Here is a 23,092-nt window from a genome sequence, read left to right as displayed (position 1 = left end):
AAGAGATGGAAGTGAGTGCAAAGACTTGGGACACCTAGTTATTAGGGCTACCAAGTTTTCTAAAATCCTCATCAGTCTAGCACCACCTCATTTCCAGGTCTTACCTACCTTATGGCTAAAATACTTCTCAAATTTTATTCTTGCTAGTTCCACACATTGAGTCCAACTTCGGGGTCTTCTACTGAGTGTTTTAATAACATGAAAACAGCCTTCTAAGCTCTCCCCTGATTTTATTCTCTAGATAGAGAAGGAAATATGAAAGTGTTAAAACAGACAAGATTCCTCCCAATCCGGTCAAACAGTAAATATGTTTTTAGTAATTTACAGGCAAAAGAGGGTCACTTTGTGAAATATTATCCTTTATGTGATCTTCTCCACTGGGTTTTTCCCCAGGTGCTGTGGTCTACTTGATTCATTTCCACCCAGCCCTATGGACCATAGGCCATTATAGACTCACAAGAAAAGATATTAAGCAATTGAGTCTAATTTATTACATAGTTGAATTCACTTGAAACTAAGTCTTCCCTTCATTTTTCCCAGCTGGTTGCACATTAGTGTGACATCCACTATACACTTGCTAGCAGTGCCTCAGTATTTCTGATATTTCTACATCATGTACAGAGCACACATGAGCACACAAGAAGCAGCCCATGCATGAGACTTTGGCTCTTAATTATGAGAAACACCAGAAATACTGTTCCCATGAAAGATCAACTAATGACTTGGCCAAATAAGTCTTCAGGTTTTCTGAGTAAAGTCAGAAAATAACCCAACTCTCACTGAACTTAAATAGAAACAAAATCCATACAGCATCAGTTTAAACCCTATATTTTACCCTGGCAACATTCCCCTACCTGTAAAACTTCTTCTGCAGATGGATAGGTTTGCCAGAATTTGTTAAACAACGAAGGCTTGTGAGAAAATGAACTTTCAAACTAGAAAATAAAAAGAACAAATACGGCATTTTGCAAGAAGTATATTAGATCCCCCACCTTTCCAAATACACATTAAGTTATGCTGAACACCAGTAAGCTTATTCCCTTACCTTATCTCTTGCCCACTGTATCGTATGCTCAATGGCAGCTGGGAAAGACTTCAAGGTGCAAAAAGGTATTTCTTCTTCTGGTGGATCCCGCTGTAATTAAGGAGATTTGTGTGTAAATGCAGGCTTATTAAAGTTTATTGCTAATAGTAGCACCAAGAATTTCTAGACTATGTAAGTTTAAAACTCCACTGTTATAAAATACAAGATGGCTTATTTATGCTTAGAACAAAATTTGTTTTATGAACACTAACATATCATTTCCTGTTTATGAAGAACAGTCTAAACTCAACACCGGAAAGCAAAACCGAACTCTGAAACACAAACAACAGAAGAAATTGCCAACCAGCTTTTCCAAGACGTACAGTTCGCATTCACATACACTCTCAACATACACGCCCTTTCACTCGAGGCCAGAAAGACTTCTTTCTTTATGGACCCTAGCAAGACCATTAGGATGCTCAAAATCCTGTTTCTGTGTCCATGTGGCACCATTTCACGGTGTTCCCAACCAGTGAATTTCTACCTTGCAAAGGCAGTTTCACAAGAACTTAAACAGAGGGATACTGCAAGAGTCTGAAGGTTCATTTCCCCCTTCCCCAAACAGAACTGTTATGTATGCTTGTAGAAACTGGCAGACTAATTCCTACTACAGACGTTTGTGCTTCTCCTACCTGCCTGTGGAGGTGATATTCACCAAGAACAGAATGAGCAGGTAGAAAGCCATTCTAAGAAACCCACAAGTACAAAAACAGTTTGCAATGCCATTGTGGGACGAGATTCTTATTTAGAAAGGAGTTTTCAAGGCGGGGGGGGAAGTCAGTCCCTTAGAAATGCTTCAGAATTAGGACTTTTTCCAAAGCTTGTGTTTCATGATTAATATAGTAGTTGCTTTTAATTATTGGGCTAGGTGTAATCATCAGCTAGGTAGCAGACATGGCATCTCCAATCTGCGCAAGTTTTATTTCCTGTGAGCTTTTCTTCAGAAACCAAGGAAGTAATTATTTCCTAATAGTACTGTTCTTCAGCAACTCAAATAGGCCACTTATTTTAGACAGATACATAAACGATTAAAGAATTGGAGGACATTATGGGACTAGCTACAGAAGGTAAGTGATGGTCTTAAAACACTTACGTGACTATTATAGGACTCTGTCAGATGGGGCACAATAACTTCCGTGTGTCCTTTCGTTCCCATAGTTCCAGAGTCTATAAGAGGACGCAGGTTTGCTACACAACGACTGACGTGGAAAAACACAGACTATCAGAATACAGCATAATCACTACACTCTTGCCTTGCAAACATTACTGGAGTATAACCAGAATTGACTCTCGGCACTTTCAGAAGAGTGGAAAGCTTACACCAAACTCGGGAAAAGAAGAGATTAAAAAAGAAGAGCTATTTTAAGTTAGATCAGGATACCATAAACCCAAGCGTACCTGGATTAGGAGCATTAGTAATTCTTTTTAAATGTAAACACCCCTACTTATAAATTTAAATACATATTCTTATGCATAAATAATTCAACCTTAAGACTGCCACAGTATTCTCCCCCTCAGACCTTGATAGCTATTCACTTCCATGAACTCACTCAAGGCTCTCTGCCATGTGAACAGTAGCAGCTGCACAACAGCAGAGTTGGTTTCCACCATGAGTATAAACCCCCTCCTCCCCCCAGCCAGCATCCCTATAAAGCAGCAAGATAAATCTGAGCAATTTGCTAACAGATCTCACAAGCAGTTGCAGATCGGGAAGATAAGAATAGAAAAGCAGAGTTCACATAAGAATGTGAAAAGCAGCCCTCACATCCTTTCCACAACCTACCTATCAATGTATCTCCTTGCCTCAACATTGTCCAGAGCAGTCACAATCACATCTTGCTTGGTATAGAATTCATCGCTGTAAGTGTTCTCAGTGGCTGGACAAACTTTATTAATATATGAATCAATCTTTAAGTAAGGATTAATGTTCAGAGTTGCTTCTGCTGCAGTATAGCTTTTAGGTTTCTGAAAGTATAAATACATATATATCTCAACAATATTCAGATAAAGAACATGTGGGACACAGAAATATTGACTTCGTTTGCTCGTCAGACAACAATTCACTGACAGAAATGTTAGTATGCAAAACATACAATAAAGGAAATTCTTTAATCATATACCTCCCTCACTAATAAATATCTTATTAATCTAGTTTTATTTTTAGTTTTATTTAAAGTAGTGCGTCAGAGACCACAAGGTGAAAGTGCTTAAATGGTGCAGCAGAAGTGTATCGAGTAACTGAAATTGATGCCACGTGCTGCCTCTCATGCTCTCAAAATGCCATAAGAAAGGAGCAGTTCACGACTGTCAGAGGATAAACCCATTAGTTATTGTGACTATGTCTATGCAGCATAGACATCAAACACCTGTGAATAATCACATTACTCCAAGGCATTCCACACAAAGCCAATTTCAGAAGCTAAACTGAAATAGAGTTCTTAACCTACCTGACACTTCTAGCCATACTACATTCAATTATCTAGGGATCAGCACTCAGAACAGCGGAACTCAAGACAGTGTGGCTTCTGAAAGCTTGTAGAGTTCACCTTCCATTTATCTATCCATCCAAAATGTAATCTGTTCCCAGATTTGCTAGACATAAACAGGAGGCAGAAAATTCAGCTGCTGGGTTTTGGGTAGGGGAATCCCTTTTCCCCATTGCTGTCAAGATCCGAGCCACCTTTTTTATTTTGTGCTGTGTTTGCAAGTACAGGGATGTTCTCTCTCCTTCTAAGGAATTAACAGTTTCTGTATCACGCATTTACTGAATGTATGTGTTTTTTTGCCAAGCTATTTACCGCCTTAACGAAGACCGAATTAAGTCAGAAGATAGCAACTTTGGTCAAGTTCCATTAGCAGTAGCTCTTCTACTGAGAAGACTTCTGTCAGTGCTATTTTTTGTTGTTTTGTTTTATTCTCCCCGAATTTCAATGGTATAGTAAAGCATTTCTGGCATATTAACCCATGGCAGCTTCTTATGCAACACAGCATTCCTCATCTGATTCCCAAGTTTGAGAGATTTCATTAGTTAAAGACATCAGTACAAATTAAGATCAGACCAGCCAATTTTACTCAACTGATACTAGTGGTAAGTGGGATGCCAATGTAGTTCTAGGTATTGTTTTAAAAGATACTGGATTTCAATACAGCCTTTAAGTCTTTTCTGGACAGAAGTACATACACTCACAAGTTCAGCTCTTGGTGGGGACACAGGACAGGGAAACAGAACAACAGTCCATAAAGTTTATTGAACAAGAAAGCCTACCTGTATGTGATGAGGTCGAAAAAGAAACTGCCTGTTCAGGTTGGATTTCTCTATCAAGTCTGGATCTGTAATTGTAACCTAAGTCAGAAGGGGCAAAAGCAACAGCTGAAGTTACAATTTAAGTGTAGCACTGAGCAATAATCTTGATGAAATCTCTACAGAAACTTGTCAAAACACAGCACTCCTGTTGGCATCCACTGTGGCTAACAGCTCGGCTTATACTGACTGATTAAATTTTGTTTTAAAATCAAAATACAGCAAGACTGCTCCAAGTGTGTTCTGCTTCTAAATGCACACTACTTCCACTCTATGCTGAGGCCATTTCACCCTCTGCGCAGAGATCAACCTGAAATAAGGCTTAGACTTTCAACATTTTTTAGTATAATTAATTTATTATTCCTTGTCACATTAATTTTAATAAGCAAAGTGAGGTTACCAGATGACTTACCAATCCTTTGTCTTGCCCACTACCGACACCAAGAAGTGCAAAGTTCTTCAGCATTTCACAGCCTATAGCTCCACAGCCAACCTAAAGAAAATGACATTTTTAGAGTCAGAAACATAAGTGAAAACCATGAAGACAAGTATAATAGACAAGTCCCATTACAATTTTGGACCATTTATTCTGCAATGGCACACATCATCAGGGCTACTCTCATTATTTTGAAGACAGTGGATGTTAGCTGTATCGACAAAGCATTTGCAAAAAGCGTAACAGTGTCAGTCATACTCACCAAGAAAACATTCAAATCATGCAGCTTCTGGCATAGAGAGTCTCCAATACAAGCCCTCAAGGCATCATACCTATCTCCCCTACGCAGGCATAGGACACAAAAACAGAAGACTAGTAAGTTGCCATTTATCACGGTAGTATCATCGATGCCAAACTGCACTTTGACATGAACTAAGAAAATCAAACCAAGTCCCCTATAATTCCTGTTCCTCCCATGCTCAAAGAGGACACACATTCTCAACCCTAAACCTGTCCCTCCAGCAAACAGCACTGAACTAGCTTTAAAAGACATCATCTGTGCCTGCTTGAGACTCAGATGTGAACACTACATAAAACAGCAGATTGTAATTATATTTACCGTGGGAGAAATTCTTCAGAGCCCATCTTTTCTAGAGGTGTTACCATGTCTGACATATCTATATATAGCTGTAAAAAAAAAAAAAAAAAAAAAAGAAAAAACCCATAAAAACTTGTGAAAAACATTCATGTTACTTTTGTTTAAAAAACAAAGCAAATATTTTCTTTGTACAGAGTCTAGAAATTTAGAAGCACTAAGTTTTTACTGTCAGTGGAAGACTATAGAGCATTCAGTTCCCTACAGTTCACTTTACAATTTTAGTGGATAGGAAAAAGCACCTGGACGCAGAGGGGAAAAGCGCTCACTGAAACGTGACCCACAGGCTTTTGACTTCTGACAGGCATGTTACCCCTCCAAATTAGACTGTGAAGTTTTTAAATCTAACTTTATTCTGACACTTATCTTGAGAGTCTGAAAGCACTGCTCTTATGTGCAGCAGCTTAAGCTGGCATCTGGAATGTATCACACCTTTGCAGCCATGCACTGACAGGCCAATCCTCTCCTTGCTTGTGGGAAAAAGGAATGTGATGTCTGAACCCCAAACACAAAAATTTTAACTAAAACCAGCTGCACCTTTATTGTACACAGAAAAACATTACATTTTTTCCTAAATTCAGTCTCAAGTCTTCCCCACCCCCTGTTATAGAAGGTGTTCAGGCTACTTTGATCATACAGCATTTACACACAACCATACATTCGTAACATCACTGTTAAAATAAAGATCCAAAAACAAAGACAGCCTTACCCACTGCTGCAATGGAGAAAATTTTCCTGTTACGGCTTTCAAGACTTCCTGACTAGCAACACCACCCACTGCTGCAGCCAGAGGAGCTAGAAATCCCTGAGCAGTCCTAGACAGCCATTTCACTACATCTCCATTCACCTGAGGCTGAAAAATAAGACATAATAACAACAGATTTATCCCTTCAATCGAGCAAGTCAGTGTTTGACAGTTTCATACATTATTGTTCTTCAGTAAAAGACAGACAAATTACTTCACTCTGACCAGCAAAAATGTTTCCAGCCAAGACAGATCCACTGTACACCCTGTACTTGTAATATGCATTTATCTAAAAACTGGATTCACGTAGCCACAGGATTCAGCCTTCATGTCAGGTGAACGTTCAGTTCAACCCGCGCTGAAACACCATTCTGTTTCCTCGCATGGCCTTCAGAAAGCCAGCTGATCCATCTAAAGATGGATACAAAGACCAGAACAAGGACCAACAACTAAAGCATGATCTTTAAGTAAGTAAATGAGCACATCAAAAATGACTCATAATGACAACAATTCCTTACTCACTTTGTTTTCCAGTGTTTCACTTACAGACATGGCTATTTTCAGCATTTCCTCAGCATCTTGAAGGCATCTAGACACCAGGGTAGAAACAATAATGATCACTTAAACATCCCAGAGTCCTTCTAGAAACACAATCAATGGAGAACAAAGCACTGGATACAGTAGGAAGAGTGTGGAAATTTATATTGGCTTTAACAGCGAGCATTAAAGATGCAGTTCTAAAAGTTACAGTTAGCTCAAGAACAGTCTCGGTGGAGAAGCCCATGTGCAAGTCCAGTCTTAAGATTTATACTTTGTAAGTAGTTTTGTCTCGTTTAACTCAAAATTATGCACATCAAGAACTACACCTGAAAAAAATACTGAAAATGAAAAACAAATCCTTCAGGCCTCTTTTTTTTTTTTTAAATCCATAAGCTACAGGATAATTCAGGAATCACTGAAACAACTTTTCCATATTAACCCCACAATGTGAAAAAACTGGAACAGAGAAGGACTTTCTCCAGAAGCATCTTCTGTCTACCTGGGCCCAGAAAGTGCCACTGCTATATTGGGAAAGCCCTGTTACAAACCCAGACATGCATTAGGTAACATTTTTCATCTAGACTTCAGCTTTTCATTTCTGTCATCTATCAAGTACCAAGACAGACAAGGTACCCCGTTGCACATCAAACCAGTAACTACAATAAAAGGAGAGATCTGTCTGATTCAAGGCTTCGCAAACACAAGACTGCTGCATTACCCAATGTTCGGTCCACGACCAAAGTTCTCCTGGAAGTGGTTCAAGGCAAGCATGGCAACATGGATCTGCAAAGGTGCCTGTTAAGACAACAACAGCTGTTGATCACTTAGGAACTTGAGAAAACTGAAGGAAACAAAAGTAACCATTTGAACTCTTCTGTTACCATTTCACTTCCTTGTCTCTTAACCATACTGCTCCAAGAAAGTTTTTAAATAGCATTAAAAAGTGAATTTGAAATACCTTACACGAATGTTTTTACAAACTGGGATTATAAAGTATTTATTACTCAGTAGTAATGCAATACCCTTCACACACATTCAGCACCCACTTTAACTAAGTCCAACTAAAGAGTCCTCAAAAGAATTTAGTGCTGAAATTGGAAAATGCGGTAATCTTCTTTTAACTAGACATTAGAATGCATTGCATTTTGCCAAACACCAATACTAAAGCTCAGCATTAAGGGTGAAAAGTAGAAAATCTGAACAGGCAAGTCAGACCTTACATTATCGAACAAAAAAAAAAAATCATTAGATCAACATTTTTTAGTTTAAGATTTTAATGAGCCCGAGACTTACATGCCTTGCATGTCCATAATACTTAACTAAAATTGCGTTAAAAACAAATACTGCCAGCTTCCTCTCAGATTTTAAAAATACCTCTGAATCACTTTTTCAAAGGAAAAAAAAAATTTATTCTTATACTGTTAACTCCAGTTTCCAACCAACCCATGATCACTTTTTTATGATTATCCCAGCTTTGATGCCAGTGTGATTTTTATCAACCAAACATCATTAAATACAGGAAAAATCATTGTCTCACTTGCAAAATTTACACTCCCATGAATTAAAGACTTATCAAAAACTGAGATTTTAAACAGCAGAGATGGCTGAGCTATGCATTTACAATATACTTGGTGCAAATCATGGATAACAAGCCTCTACGGTGATCTAAACTATAATGTATATCGTGTGTGACCACACAAACTGATACTTCACTCTTATTTCACAATTTAAACTCATATTTAAGTACTACAGAATAGAGTTAGGAAATTATATTGTTCTACACATAAAGCTGCAGATTACATTCCAGGTAGTTTTAACATTAAAGCACTTACGCTCAAATCCCCATATGCTAATTACCTCAGGCTTGCTAAAATCCGCAACAAGGCATAACGGATTTGTTATCTGCTTCTCCAACCGTTCCTGGAAAAATAGAATTCATGATAACAACACACCCACTTAAGGTCACGACAGTCACTGCTACCTGACAAAACAATACTCTTCCTGGAGAGACTAAGAACCAAATACCCTTTCTTACTAGCATTACTATTACTCTCTCCATTATTAATGCCACAAAAGATGCATAAAATAATCATCTACTGCAAGTTTTGTCAATCAAAAATGATCAGAGACGTTTTACATCCTAGTGGCAAGACCCATCTCAAACTGCTCTGAGGTCAGCTACCAGAGATTTTATAGGCAACTGGCTGTTTGCTTGTAGAAATTCCCCTCTCAGGAAGAACAGGAAGCTACTGCTTCACAGAGACAAGATACCAAGCTGTGCATTCTCATACCAGAAGCAGCTCATCCTTGCTCCCAGCTTTTTAGAAGAATGTTTGAGGGCAGTCACGATCTACTTTGAGGGCCCAAAAAGGCACACAGCACCATGTAGCTTGCAAGCCCTCTTATACAAACTCATCCAACTGTCTCTTCTTAGAAGGCCACCAAGAAACCGCATATTCATAAACCTTCGTGGAGTCCCCAGCAGTACAGGGATAGGCTGCCCATAAATTTTTTTTTTCTCTACACTGGCAGGTAACTTTGAAGTATTTCCTATTCTCTACAGTTTAGTAAATCGGTATCGCCATTCTTACCCAATAAAATTAGTGTAAACCCAAATCGCAGGTAACCAAATCCTGTATCTGCTGTCCTCTGCTTCCAGTGCTCAGACCATTAACACTCAAGAACCTGGTTATGTCAAACACATACTTACAAAGTAAAACATCTTGGGCGTCTTCACTTGGACAGCTATGCCTCCATGTAAGTAAGGCTCCATATCCGATGTATCGCCAATGCTGAAGGAATAAGGTGACACCACTGAAAAGAGAAGAGAATAAACAATGACTGATAATTAAAAGTGTCATTGGATACAACAATTCTGTATACAATAAAGTGGGGTTTTGCCAATGCATTTTATGCTGTAATTGTGTAGTGTGCAACCTTGCTTTGAAAGCATAAACACAGCTGATCCTCCTAACAGGATTGTCCCCCTCTGCCAATTTCTGGGCTAAAGTATTAGTTTCACATGACCTGTTATGAAATAAGCTTTTTAAAGCGGCAGCAGATTTAACAAGAATTCAGATGACCACAGCTCTGTAACAAAAATGAAATCACTCTCAGTTTTATTTAGACTGTGCACAGCAGTGTCCAGTATACGGCTCAGAGTAGGATTTTAGCCCCATGACTAGAACAGCAGGCAATCAAAAAGGGCAGCTGGAGCATTTAAGTCACATCTTTCCTCTCATACCACCTGGAGCACCATTCAGATAAAGCAAGAAAACACAAAAATTGTTAATTCATGGAAAACTGAAACCAAAAGCTGGGCCATGATTAAGAGGAAGGAACTGAACACAGCATCAGCACTAGGAAAACAAAAGGGTTCAGAGGAAACAGACTTAACCACATGTTTCAAGGGTACTGTTTTTGTCTCAGACCACAAAATAGTTAAAAACAAACAAATAACCCCCACCCACCCGCTCTCTCTTCTGCTCCAGACAAACAGGCGTTCAGATATGGGAACTGGGCAATCCCCCAGCATCCAAAAGGAACCAAATAGTATGCCTTGAGACATGCATGATGCAGACCAAAGCAGGGTAAACATAAATAATGAGAATCACTTCAAAAGCATGCTTAGAAACAGAGGGATGTCAATGCATCCCTGTACACTTAAATTGTCACCCAAAAAACTACAAGGCAAACAGTGACACACAAAGTGGTGTTAATTTAGTCCAAAACCATGACAGAAGCACAGGCACTACGGGACTCTCCAACAAACAAAACAGTGCCATCAGCAAACTAATGACTGTAACCTCAGAGGCTGCCAACTAGTTTCCACTAGCTGAGAGTTTCCATTGCTCCTTAAGCAGCAAGATGAGTTTGGAAAGACTTTATTAAATGGAAATGGAGTCAAGACAACACTAGGAAGACCTTTGCACCAGAAAGCAATTTTTTTGTGCAAGTTCACTGGAGGTCTGCACAAGCCAGCACTCCTCTGGCTACAGTAACTAACACTACAGTGAGCTAAAACAGGCCAAAAAATAAATACCTTGCAAATGAGTCAGCAAGAGTTTACCTGTTATTTGGTGCGTGGATCCATTTAAGCATGACATTCCATTAACTTCCCGAAAGGTTAAGAACTGTCCTGTTTCAAGCCTGTGTGGATGATTTTCAAGGCAAGTGACAATGCCAGGATTTGACTGAAAGTGAAAATGGCAAAGTTAGCAAGGAGGAAAGTGTCTTGTGTAAAGGAGCCACGCTTTATCGTAGACACATAGCTTTTTGCCTATTGAAACTGCACCCTCTAATACTTTTAGCACCTCAGTTCTACCATAATAAGGGAGTTACCTATGATAACTTTTTCAGTCCTGTTATTTTCAGTTTAACAGTGTTTTCATAACAGACTTTCTCATTTTTACCTTTTACAGTTCTCAGCATGTTAGCAAACTGCATGTTAGTTCTTAGCAGTCAAATCCATTGTTCTGTGCTGAAGTAGCAGCAAATTTATCTCCTTTTTCCAAATGAAAAATAGACCACATGAACAAAGAAATTTTCACAGACATTAAGAAATAAAGTCTTGTGAATGGTCCTTATTACTCCATGCTTCCTTTCCATCTGATCGCCTTACAAAGGACACCCCAAACTCATTCTTGAAAGTTAGGAAGCTTACAAAGCTTGACATCCTTAAATACAGGAGAGCCACAGCCTCAAGCAGATCACAAACAAGCAAGCTTACACTTGCAGGAATCTTGGACAACATCTCGTCCATTACAGAATGTCATGCCAACCTCCCATGCACACAGAGACCCCTCTGCAGGCTGAGAACAGCTCATCAAGACCTTGTGGTGCAGCTCAGGCTGTAACATAGTGGATTTGCAAGCAAGCCTGGCCTGTGAAGTCTCCTGCCACCCCTTCCTGAGCTCCCAATATTAGAAAGATTTCAGTTAAGTAGCGTGAAACTTAATTACAGTGGACTACATTCTCTGTGGCATGCAGAATGAGTTAGCCAGAGAAAATTCTTCGCTGATTTAGGGACAGAATGCCACCCCGACCCTGTCCACAGGACAAGAACAGCCACTTGATGGTATTTTTGGTATTGAGTTGTAATTCTGGTCAATTTTACACTTCAGATAGTGGAAGCAAGATACAACTAAACTCAAGTATCGGATTATGAATCACAGGATATATACACAGATACATATTCATTCCTTGATTTGGCAGGCAATCAGTACAAGCCATGAAACGTAACCGTGTACTCTTTATGTCATTAATGAGAACAATCAAGTCATCCATTCCCTTTTAAAGATACCAAAGAACAGGCTACCCAAATCATCATATCATGAGCTTTAATTCAGATCAAACCCAACATGATATACAACCCCTTCTAGTTTGGTTATTATTACATCTAGACTGGAGATATGACAAAAGATTTGCTACTGGATGAGTGAGATTATAATCTGGACTTCCAGAGTTGAGAGAAGGATCTAAAGTCGCTTCCATTTATAAAACAATAATACAAGATCAAATGGACATCCTCTCTAACATTCTGCACTGGAAGTACTAGCAATAATATCCTCTTCTCATTGCCTCTGCTTTGGTAGGTTAAAACAAACCCTTAAGTTTCTTTTCAAAACAGGCTCTCAATCCCCTTGATCATTCCAGTAGTCCTCCTCTATATATGCTGCAGTTTCTCATAAAAAAGGGCTATTTTCATGCCTATTTCAGGGCTTCCTTAGAAGACTTAACCTATTCCCACACCAAGGCTCTGTCCTCTTCTCTCTACATCTCCTCGTTTCTTTCCCTCTCTCACAAAAAAAACCAAAACAAAAACTCAATATTGTGATGTTACATTGTAAGTAATGATCAGGAGGCATCAGTAGGCTCTACAATGCTAGCACATTATCACTGACTGTTTTTGACCAAGACACAAGAACGAAGTAACTTTGTTTGCCTCTGCTATAGCACCATTTTTCAACTGCTTAGCAGGCTGCTGAAGTGAAACACTCTGCTTGGTCACACAGCCAATAACGAGTCATTATAAAAAACATTAAAGCAGCACAATGACTTCTATCCCTTACTTGTGTTATATTTGAAATGAAGATCTCCTTCGGCTCCTCTCCCGTTGTATCCAGCACTTCAAATTCATCACCAAAGTCACAAAACAAACGTGAACATATTCCATATACATCTGCACTGATGAACTACAACAGAAAGTAAAATTCATGAGTATCCCTAAAATAGCACAAGCCAAAGGAATGACCTCTCACATTCAACCTTGTCCAAGGCTAGCAGGTTTAATTTCTACAGTGAAAACCTGTCACGTGCACCCATGCCACCGACTGTATAGCACAGCATTCATGGCAGACTTTGAGCCTGCATGAGCATTTCTGAACCCTACACAAAAAACAGGAATCACACCAATATGCAGTGAAAGACTGCCATTTCTACTACTGTTACATTTGGTCTCAGCGTGTTCTTTCAGAACAATTATGAGTTAACAGTGAAAACTTTCTTTAACAGAATTTCCGCTCCCCGCCCCCAAAAGAACCAAGCTGTGGTTATCTGGGCTGGTATCCAGATAACACCAGACACATGTACAAGGTAGCAGCATCGTAATCCCAAAACTCATACTGCTCCATCAACATGCTATCTGCATAGAACTATACACCTCATAACCAGCTTCCTCCATTTCTGGATACAACATGTTGGAGGTCCAGAATGCTCACTGTACGGATTATTCATGTGTTCAATTTTTTCTGTTACCTTAATAGGTGGCTGCTGAGCATGACAGAAGTCATTAATCTTCTTCTGCAGCAACAGACTTACTTCAGTCAATATGACACACTGTGAACAAGAACAGAAATAAATCTAAGACACCGAAAGCATTCAACATCTTCAGGCTATGGAAAAAGTAGTACTAACAGTAAGTTACTCGGGTGTCCTGATTCCTTTCCCCAACACATAACAGAGAAAGCAGTCTTGAGTCAGTTTTCTCATTACACATTAGGACAGACGGGTTACTGGTCCACAAGTTCTGGAAACATGATGAGCAAGAGCAGGAACAGCAAATTATCACTTTTTTTTTTTTTTACTGCAGCTGTGAAACTCAAAACCTAATTAGAATACTTACGAAAACAGTTATGGGTAATCTCAGAGAAAATTTAGATCTTGAATTTCAAGATTAAAGTTAGCAAAACACAAATGATACTCAGTGCACACCAAGAAGTCTGCACAAGCTTCAAGTACTGGTGCTCAAATTGCAGACATACAATTTCTGCAAGCATTCTTTTAAAGTCTAGGATAGTATTGGGTTACAAAGCATATGCACTGCATCCCATTCAGTCATACATGGCTTATTATAGCTGGGACATTCAGAAACTTGGTGAGCTTGGGTGTAACTCATAGCCACACAGTAAAAGTTCCCAACTCAGACTGAGCCATGCACACAGGCAGGAGACAGCTGACTGAACAACTGAAAACATCCCTCATTCCACCACAGAGGAGCTTATGTTTCATTAGATACATACATAAATGATCATTCTAATTATATAGTCTGAGTTTTTACTGCCTGGAATACAGCACTGTGCTATGTAGCTGCAAAAAAAGTCAGTTTCACCTTCGAACAAAAAAACCAGAATTGTATGGCAATCTCACTTAGCTATTTATTGTCACAGTAAATTCCATAGTGTCATAAGAAAGTGCTAGGAACACAAAACCACTGTTTCAGCCTTGAAAAAAAGAAGCACGACCAGTTCATTAGTCCAGACACAAGACCCACTTCTTTCTTTATATCATCTCAAAACGTACTTTAAAGTTTGTTTTCATTTTATTTACTTCTATAAAAAAATCCAAGTTGTTTGCTCTGAGCAAAATACCACATACAACTGCTTTAAGAGTGACATACCTGGTACTGCTTTAGAAAAGACAGATCTGTGGTTTCATCTAGTGGCACAGTTGATGCTGCTACATGGACATATGGATTGAGTTCTGCAATACGATGAAGTGTGGCCTCAGCCCTGAAAGAACAGCAACTTTCAAGTTTTTTATGCATCTACAAAATTGTATTTTCCATACAGAATTTCATACCACACATGCCCTACAAGAGTCCCTCAGGAAGACTCCTGGCAACAATCACCAACTCATTTATTCACACTCAAATTCCTAGCAGGTCTGAGGAAAACAGCTCTGTCCAATATACAACAGGACTCACTGATGGTCTGGTGTCATGACTGTTTTCTAGTCTCGCACGACTGGCTGAGAAAGCCCAAGAAGAAATGCACCCTGGCCGCCACCATTACATTTACGTCACAAGCTCCCAACCACAAGAAGTGAGACGTTTGACTCAGACAGAACTCCAGTCCCAACCTAGACTTCCCCTAATACCTACCTGGGCACTGTATTCAAAGCCAGTAACTCCAGAGAAAGGGTTTAACAAGTATTTGATATGTATTAGCAGCTCTTGGACAATGAACTGTTATTTTTGCCGCTGATGAAACTGTTACTCCTAGTCAAGTTCAGTCCTCCCTCACTCCAAAGACTTCACCAACCTGTTCCTTTGACTGGTAATATCATCTTCATGGATGAAGAAGTTGATCCCCAAATCCCATTTCGTGCACTGCTTGGTGTCATGAACTGTAAGAGCCTAAGAAAGTCAGGCAAAAAGCATTTACTGGAAGAAGTGTACATGGTCATAGCACCCAAAAGCACCACATAAAATGCTGGAGGACTAGCACTGCAGAAGATTTAGTTGTACTATGTATAAGAACAAGCTCCTCCAACCTCTTTTCCAAGAAAACTCTTACTGTTTGAGACAGAAACGCATCTGTAATATGCATTTCATTAAGCATTTTCCTCCCAGCTTGCAGTGATAAAACCATTCAAATACAAAGGATGATTTTCGTCACACTGCGATTAAGAGGCAACTGTGATCTGTAAATTAATGGACTCCCAAAATTATAAACAAGGGGTTTTTTCATTGGAAGAAAGAGTTTTAAAAGGCTTCTCTCTAATAAAATTAATCCCAGCACCACAAAAGCAGTTGTTGGATTAAAACACCCAACCATTCTAATGCCTACATAAAAGGATTCTGATGGATGATAGAATAAGATAACATATTTTGAATAGTTTGGCTTTTGAGTTTATACCACTCCATTTAGGAGAGGCCACTTTGTACAAAAGGATTCAATGTCTGACCAGCAGCTCCCTAAAATATTACATGAGGTATTTCAGAGTGCAGTGGACATTAACGTGAGACTGACCGTACCACTAGAACATCCAGATTATTAAAAGTTTTCACCCCCAGGTCCTCAAATATTTTGCAATCCTTCTACTGAAAGACAGTTTCAGAAACTTAAGATTAGCTAGCTAGTAGTGTTGTCCCTTTTTCTCCTGCTCACCCAAGAATACCCAACAGAACTGTTTTACATACCTTTACCCCAGCCAGAATTATGTTTTTGGCTGGAAAAAAAAACAGAAAGAGAGAGGGACTATTGCAGATTTCTTGCAAATCTGTAATTGAATAGTTATGTGGGTGGACGATAACAGTATGTCATTGGTAAGAACTTCACAGCTTAAGGGTTTGTTCTCTTTTACATTTGGCTCAAGCATTCTACAGCACCACTGAAAGCAGAATAACATGAGCAAGATTAAAAAGACTCTCTACATTGGTCATTTGTCAGCTGTTCATCCCACAAGCGTGATTACAGAGACATTAATGACAATAAACTGCAAACCCCCATGACTCTGTTCTGGCATCTGGTGCAGAGTACCATTAAAGCCAACTGAAAGGGTAATACCCCAGGTAAGAATCAGCCAAGACAAGTCTTGCTTATAAAAAGTAAGGGGAGTCTCTTGCACCAGGGCAGTTATGCATTTTTCACCGAATTGCACCTGTTCTCCTACCTCCCACCCCCGCTATTTCCTACATGGGGATAATTTGGGCTATAGCTGTTCTTGTATTACATTCATTGATACTGATGCCTAAAGGAATAACTTGGATTATCCATCCTCAGCCTTCACCCAAGACAAGATTTTGGGTAAAGCAATCTGGCCCATGGAAGCACACTTTAAAGTAAAATTTGAAATGTTCTAGTAAAAAGCTTACTAGAAGAAAGTCCAGGATCTTTCCTGCATCTGCTGTGTTACTCATACGCACCGTGCACATATAAATTCACTCAGATATTTCAGACATGCTTATTACATCTAAAATAAGCTTTACAAGTATTCATACAGTATGTTTACATACACTTGTGTCTGCTTAAATAAATGTTACGTAACTTACCAATCTCCACACCGAGACCTCCTACACCACTCAGGAATACATGGGACTGAGCCATCTTCTGCATTGCCGTGTCTCCAAGAACATACCTCTGGCGACTACAGCAAAGATAAATTCAGATCAAAACAAGATACAAATACAGTCAAGAGCATATTTCCAAAAAAGTTCAAATATTTTCAGTTATTCTATCACCCCAACCAGTTTCTAATCTGCAATACTGAGTTCTGCAGGTGAGTGTGTGTCACTAGTCACACGTGCACAGTTCTATTTACCAGCCCTCCGTTCAAGAAGCAACTGAGGACATAACATGCATGTATCTGAACTGTATAGTGCTTTAGGAAATAAATGTATATCAAATGTAATATTTGCACTCACAATCCAAATAGTGAAATGCATTTAGTACAGACCGTTTCAGTGCCAGGTTTTAGAGAAGACAAATAACTTTTTATTTTAAGTCAGTGTAAAACCTATTCAGGATAGTAGGTGTTTGGAATTAACTATTGAAGACAAAAGCAAGCCAAAGAATTTCTTTGTTATCAGAAATCTTCAAACCAGAGGACACAGCAGCTTTTGTAGTCAGATTCTGAGCTCTGAAAGACTCTTAGTTTCCACCTATACAATTAAACTTAAACCATTCTAAACACCACCTTTTCCACCAAGAAAAAGTATCACTTCCATAAGACTAGTGCCAAAAAGTAAAATGACACATACAACACAGGAAGCATTGTGCTGAATTAAAAAGAAGCCTCATTTGTTCAGCATACAGGCGATTTATTTTTTTATTTTTATTTTATTTTTGTTTATATATAAAGAAGCTTTTCATCCCACCACGTTCTTCCAGGGATACCATTTGTTCCAGTACAGGCTTTCTGTATGGCCACGCCAACTGATCTCAAGCCACTCCCAGCTAACAAATTAAAACCAAAATAATAATAAAAAAATATTTTTTAAAAAAAAATCTACCAAAAAAACCAAAACCCAACAACCTGAAGTCTGGAGGATAACAGAGATACCGATGATGTTCATGAGGACAGAGAAGTATGGCAAAGACTGAGGAATAAATGAAATTATGAAGGAGATAAACTACATAGCGTCAAAAAGGAAGGCAAAAAGAAGGCAGTGAAAGAAGACAAGGAACAAGAAAGAGAGGAATATCTACTTTGTCAAAGGGGAAACAAGTTAAAGGGGAAAGAATAGCTATATTACAAATAGGAGAAGTATTATTCCTGTTTTCCAAAAAGCACACATTATTGATACCACTGGAACTTTGCACAACTCCATAGTATTTACCTATGCTTTTTACTGGTCAAATACTAATAATGGTCAGAAAACACCTGTTATGAGACCAATAAAGGAACAGGTTTACAGAAAAATGGATTATATCTTCAATTCAACCACTTCTCACCGCTAACTTTGCAAGAAGTGGGTTCTATTTCACTTGCTGAACACTTTGGGGTTTTTTGCCTTACAAAAGGAGGGACACAGCAGCACAAATACACACACCTTTACCTAATCAGCAGTAGATAATGTTTTCAAGCCTTGTCTTTCACATTACTACTCAGCAACACTTAGGTTTACATGCAGTCAAGAGCAACGCTTAAAAATCAGATATTCTTACCTATACAAAGCATCATCAATTTCCATAGAGTCTGCCGCCATGATGCAATGTGATTTGTTTACACTAGAAGGGTTACAAAAAGAAATAATCTGGTTACACTGGATGCAATTTCACAGTTCGCCCCCCCCCCCCCCCCCCCCCCCCCCCGCCCCACACAGTTCTTCAATAGAAGAACTGAAAAACACAAAAAGTGATGTTACGTAGGAATCACTTTGAACATTAAGAAGTCTATAGAACACCACAGCATCTAGGTAATTAAAACGCACAGGAGCCAGAAGACAAGAACGCCCAAACCTTCGATAAATTATTTCAAAATACAGACATATTAATTTCCCCACTGAGGAGACGCCAGAATTACTTCTTGTATTTGCCATAGTTAGATTTACTAAAAGTACAATTTCATTTTTTATTAACCACTCCAAGCTGTTTAACTTGCATCTACCTGATTGGTGCTTTTTTTTTTTTTTTTTTTTTGAAGAGAAGATAGGAGATCCCTGAATGACTAGGAATAGTTATTTACACTGCATATTTCTAAGTTAATTGAAAATCCTTAGGAAACAAGTTAGTTTTAGCTAAAGAAAAGCTTTGGGTATTGAAGAAATCAATACCCAAAGATCTGAATTAATGTAACATTTAACTAAGACATCAAGTTAAACAGTTCGATAGGATTTTAAGAAAAAACATAATTTGTGTTATTAAGGCCTTCAATCATTTGCAAAGACTTTTTCATTGTTAAGTTACCTTAGTGATAACTAAGCACTAGGATTAGGAACAAATTGCCACTGGGCAGCTTGTTTCCTAGTTATGCAGGCTGGGATTTGGTGCTTGCTGGACCTGGCAGGTGACTGCCACCAAATACAGGACAAGCAAAACAGACCCTATGTTTGACCCAGAACATCAGTTCCCATCACTACTAGGAAGTTACACATCTTACTTCAACTCCCTACAAACTGTCTTGAAAACTAGACATGGCTGACAACCCTTTCTCCTAAGAGATTGAAAAGTAAAGGCCCAGACATACTAAGGAGCTTTTTCTCTGAGAGCACAGATATACCCTAAAACAGCTTTCAAGGAAATCCTGCTCAAAGATTAACTCCTATTTACTGTTCAGGTTGTTTTGGCAAACATTTTAACATTTCTGAAGTGCAGCACCTGCAGCCTGTCACAACTTGGAGACTACAACATTCTGACCTGAAATCTGCCCTTTTGATTTTTTAGGCTGAATTAGAAAGCACTGAAGTAGTGCAGCAAGGGACAGAGTTACATTGAAAGCAGGTGTCGTGGTTTAACCCCAGCCAGCAGCTAAGCACCATGCAGACGCTCCCTCAACTTCCCCCCCGCTCCCAGTAGGATGGGGAGGAGAATCAGGAAAGAAGGTAAAACTTGTAGGTTAAGATAAGAACAGTTTAATAACTAAAGTAAAATATAATACTAACAATAATAATAATGAAATACAATAATAATAGTAATGAAAAGGAATATAACAAAAAAAAAAAAAAGAAGAGGGGGGAAAAGAAAAAAAAAAAAACCAAAACACCAGTTATGCACAATGCAACTGCTCACCACCTGCTGACCAATGCCCAAGCCACGATCTGCCCCTCCTGGCCAACTCCCCTCTGTTTTGATACTGGGCATGACGTTCCATGGTATGGAATACCCCTTTGGCTAGTTCAGGTCAGCTGCCCTGGCCATGCTTTCTCCCAGCTTCTTGCACACCTGCTTGCTGGCAGAGCATGGGAAACTGAAAAATCCTTGACTTAGGATAAGCACTACTTAGCAACAACTAAAACATCAGTGTGTATCAACAGTATTCTCACACTAAATCCAAAACACAGCACTGTACCAGCTACTAAGAAGAGAATTAACTCTATCCCAGCCAAAACCAGGACAGCAGATCACAAATCTCACCAGTTAAGCTGTTCCACAGAGTGGATACTAACTCCTACACGTAAGCTAGCACACAAGACAGTCAACATGAGGCACCTCCATCGCAATCTACACCACGGTCTCTTCAGTGCAGCTCCCACGCCCTTACACAACAAGGGCTGAAGACAAGCAATGCCAATGTTACTAGATCATCCTAGGACCCAGATCTCAAGCCAGAGAGCAACACACCTCATCTGAGAGTCACGGGCTTCAGTCCCTGCTCAGGTAAAATCCTTCATTTCAGCCTCTGCCTGGGACACATGACTGTAAGTTCCCCTCAAAGCAAGACAGCGCCATCTCATAACAGCCCAGAGCAACCATCCCCAAGCTGCACAATCACCTTCCACAAACAGCACAGGCATTCTGGGACTGCCCAACATAAACAGATTGTGGTACTAAGGTGGGGAAGGTGATCCACCCCTGGATAAAAACACCCAGCTTCCTCTGCTGTGGTTGCTGACAGCCATCTCAATCAGTGTGCCCTCCCAAATAGCCTTTTGTAAACAACGAGGATGTGCAATCAACCCACAAGCAAAACTTCTTCACCTGTATCTCACAGACCCGTTTGACAGTGGCTCTTCCAATATATTTATTAATTCCCAGTTCTCCTCTTGCATTCTCCATTACAGCACTGAGCTGCTGCCAGCATACCTGTCAGGTACAGCAAAACATCTCCTTCCAAAAGAGGACTTAGTGGTACTATTGTCAAGTGGCTCTAGGACAAAGTTTTGTTAATGTATTCCTGCATCCTAGTTGTATTTCTCATTTTAGTTCAACTGGTATTGAATCTGTCTCAAACAAAGGCATGTAATATGGGGGGAAAAAAGCCATTCTAACATTATGTCCTAGTACTTACCAGATGCTTGCCATTTATACACTTGCCTGTTTCCTTTTAAAAGCCAACGTTATCAGTTTTAATGCCAGGCTTCTATTTAACTGCTTAAGTAATGATGTCCTTCATTTTTTAAAGCCTCAGCTGCTTGTGGGACATAACCCAGGGACAAACTGAGAAGCTATGTGTTACCAAGAAGGACTAAGATGCTCTGAAGAGCAGCGAAGGCACAGGAGCTGTAGCGGTGGGCCGGTTTCACAGTGCTTCTTACCTCCAAGTCAGCGCAGGCTGAAGCAGTATTAATTACTTGCTGTTCAGCAGGCTGGGATGCCAGGGAGGCCTGGATTCATCCCACCTACCCAGGGTTTCCACAGGCAGATCCCAGTCGACGCAGGCTCCCTGTTCCATCGGCGGAGAGAGAGAGAGAGAGAGAGAGAAAGGACGCTGAGACCCACTGTTAACTGCCCAGCCGGGCTAAGGGGGGAAAAACGACACCTCGGACCTACAGCGGGCAACCGAGACAGAGCCGACCGGCGTCGAAACCAACCCGACCCGGGTCCCAGCAGAGCCAGACCGGCTGCAGCCCCCCACCTCGACGCCCCGGCTCTCGGGGCGCTCCTGAGGCGCTGGGAACCGCCACCCGGCAGGCTGGCCTACCCCGGACTCGCCGCCTTCCCGCCGCCCGCCTCAGGGCCTCCCCCCCGGCCCCGCCGCCGCCGCCCGCCCTCACCACCGCGGCGGCCTGGCGTTGCGATCAAGGCCTGAGCGCTGCCAGCGGCGACGGGGGAAGAGGCAGGAAGGGGGTGGGAAACGCCAGCGCCGGTGCCGCGGCGCTTCCCCGCCTGCGCCGACATGAGGGGCCGGGCTAAGGCCGCCCGCCGCGGCCCGCCTCCTCCCGTAAAGCGGGAGGAGGCGGGCCGCGGCGGGCGGCCTTAGCCCGGCGAGACATGGCGGCGGGCACTGTCCTTTTCGCTAGTGCCCAACGGGAGACGCATAAACCATTAAAAAAAACCCACCACTTTCTGCCCAAAAAGTAACACGCCGTGTTGTTAAAAAAAAAAAAAAAAAATCCCCGTTAGGTTCAAGCGTTACCAGTTTAGACGATCAAGAGCGCTTCTGAGCCCTGCTCCTGAGGTGAATGTCTCCACATCTTCCAGGACAGCGCCAGCAAGATGTCATCTACCTAAAAAATTGGCAAAATTTCATTAAAAGGGGATAGGGAGCGAAGTTGTGAAATGCTAGAGAGCATCCAAGGCCATAGAGGAGCAGAGATTTAGGAAGAAGTGGTCAAAACCAACATACGCCCCATGCCAACATGGTATATAGGCTTGTGGAAACGTTTTCCCTTTTTTTTTTGGTGGCATTTAACCAGGAGAAAGCAAGCTGCAGCAACCATCCCTCCGCCTCCACCACCAACTCGGCATCACCTCCTGTAAGTATTTTCTCTCCCAGCTCCCAAACTCTGATTAAGATCCTAGTGCTGCCCGCCTTCCCATCAGGCAGTTTAATCTCCCTTCAACTTAAACCCTGCTTTCCCTTGCATTATCCCTAATCATTGGGGTAGGTACAACAAATTTAAATCTTCCTTGATACCATTAGCACGTCTTAGCTAGAATGGGAGGGATTCATGCTACTGCACAAGCAATGACTGTAAAATGTCATTGCATACAGTGTATACAGAATAG

The 23,092-nt window shown here is 40.5% G+C and overlaps 1 protein-coding gene across 1 annotated transcript in view; it reads right to left on the bottom strand.

The window, feature by feature from the left end:
• Window positions 1-22,207, bottom strand: part of UBA6 (ubiquitin like modifier activating enzyme 6) — a 34,922-nt gene extending 12,715 nt beyond the window's left edge. Inside the window, exons 1-24 of the mRNA XM_050895989.1 lie at window positions 22,138-22,207; window positions 21,679-21,806; window positions 18,650-18,712; window positions 17,035-17,129; window positions 16,183-16,211; window positions 15,302-15,396; window positions 14,659-14,770; window positions 13,518-13,598; window positions 12,833-12,955; window positions 10,831-10,954; window positions 9,472-9,575; window positions 8,619-8,681; window positions 7,480-7,556; window positions 6,744-6,810; window positions 6,186-6,329; window positions 5,441-5,508; window positions 5,084-5,162; window positions 4,798-4,878; window positions 4,350-4,427; window positions 2,868-3,049; window positions 2,178-2,283; window positions 1,046-1,135; window positions 855-935; window positions 109-237 (exon numbers count right to left, since the gene is read on the bottom strand). Of these exons, the coding sequence (XP_050751946.1) occupies window positions 109-237; window positions 855-935; window positions 1,046-1,135; window positions 2,178-2,283; window positions 2,868-3,049; window positions 4,350-4,427; window positions 4,798-4,878; window positions 5,084-5,162; window positions 5,441-5,508; window positions 6,186-6,329; window positions 6,744-6,810; window positions 7,480-7,556; window positions 8,619-8,681; window positions 9,472-9,575; window positions 10,831-10,954; window positions 12,833-12,955; window positions 13,518-13,598; window positions 14,659-14,770; window positions 15,302-15,396; window positions 16,183-16,211; window positions 17,035-17,129; window positions 18,650-18,690 (2,049 nt within the window). The 5' untranslated portion in view covers window positions 18,691-18,712; window positions 21,679-21,806; window positions 22,138-22,207. The remainder of the gene's footprint in view (window positions 1-108; window positions 238-854; window positions 936-1,045; window positions 1,136-2,177; window positions 2,284-2,867; window positions 3,050-4,349; window positions 4,428-4,797; window positions 4,879-5,083; window positions 5,163-5,440; window positions 5,509-6,185; window positions 6,330-6,743; window positions 6,811-7,479; window positions 7,557-8,618; window positions 8,682-9,471; window positions 9,576-10,830; window positions 10,955-12,832; window positions 12,956-13,517; window positions 13,599-14,658; window positions 14,771-15,301; window positions 15,397-16,182; window positions 16,212-17,034; window positions 17,130-18,649; window positions 18,713-21,678; window positions 21,807-22,137) is intronic.
• Window positions 22,208-23,092: the final 885 nt, after the last annotated feature.

This window comes from Gymnogyps californianus, chromosome 4, assembly GCF_018139145.2.
Source record: "Gymnogyps californianus isolate 813 chromosome 4, ASM1813914v2, whole genome shotgun sequence".
Lineage (NCBI taxonomy): Eukaryota > Metazoa > Chordata > Aves > Accipitriformes > Cathartidae > Gymnogyps > Gymnogyps californianus.
This window is presented reverse-complemented; position numbering and strand designations above follow the sequence as displayed.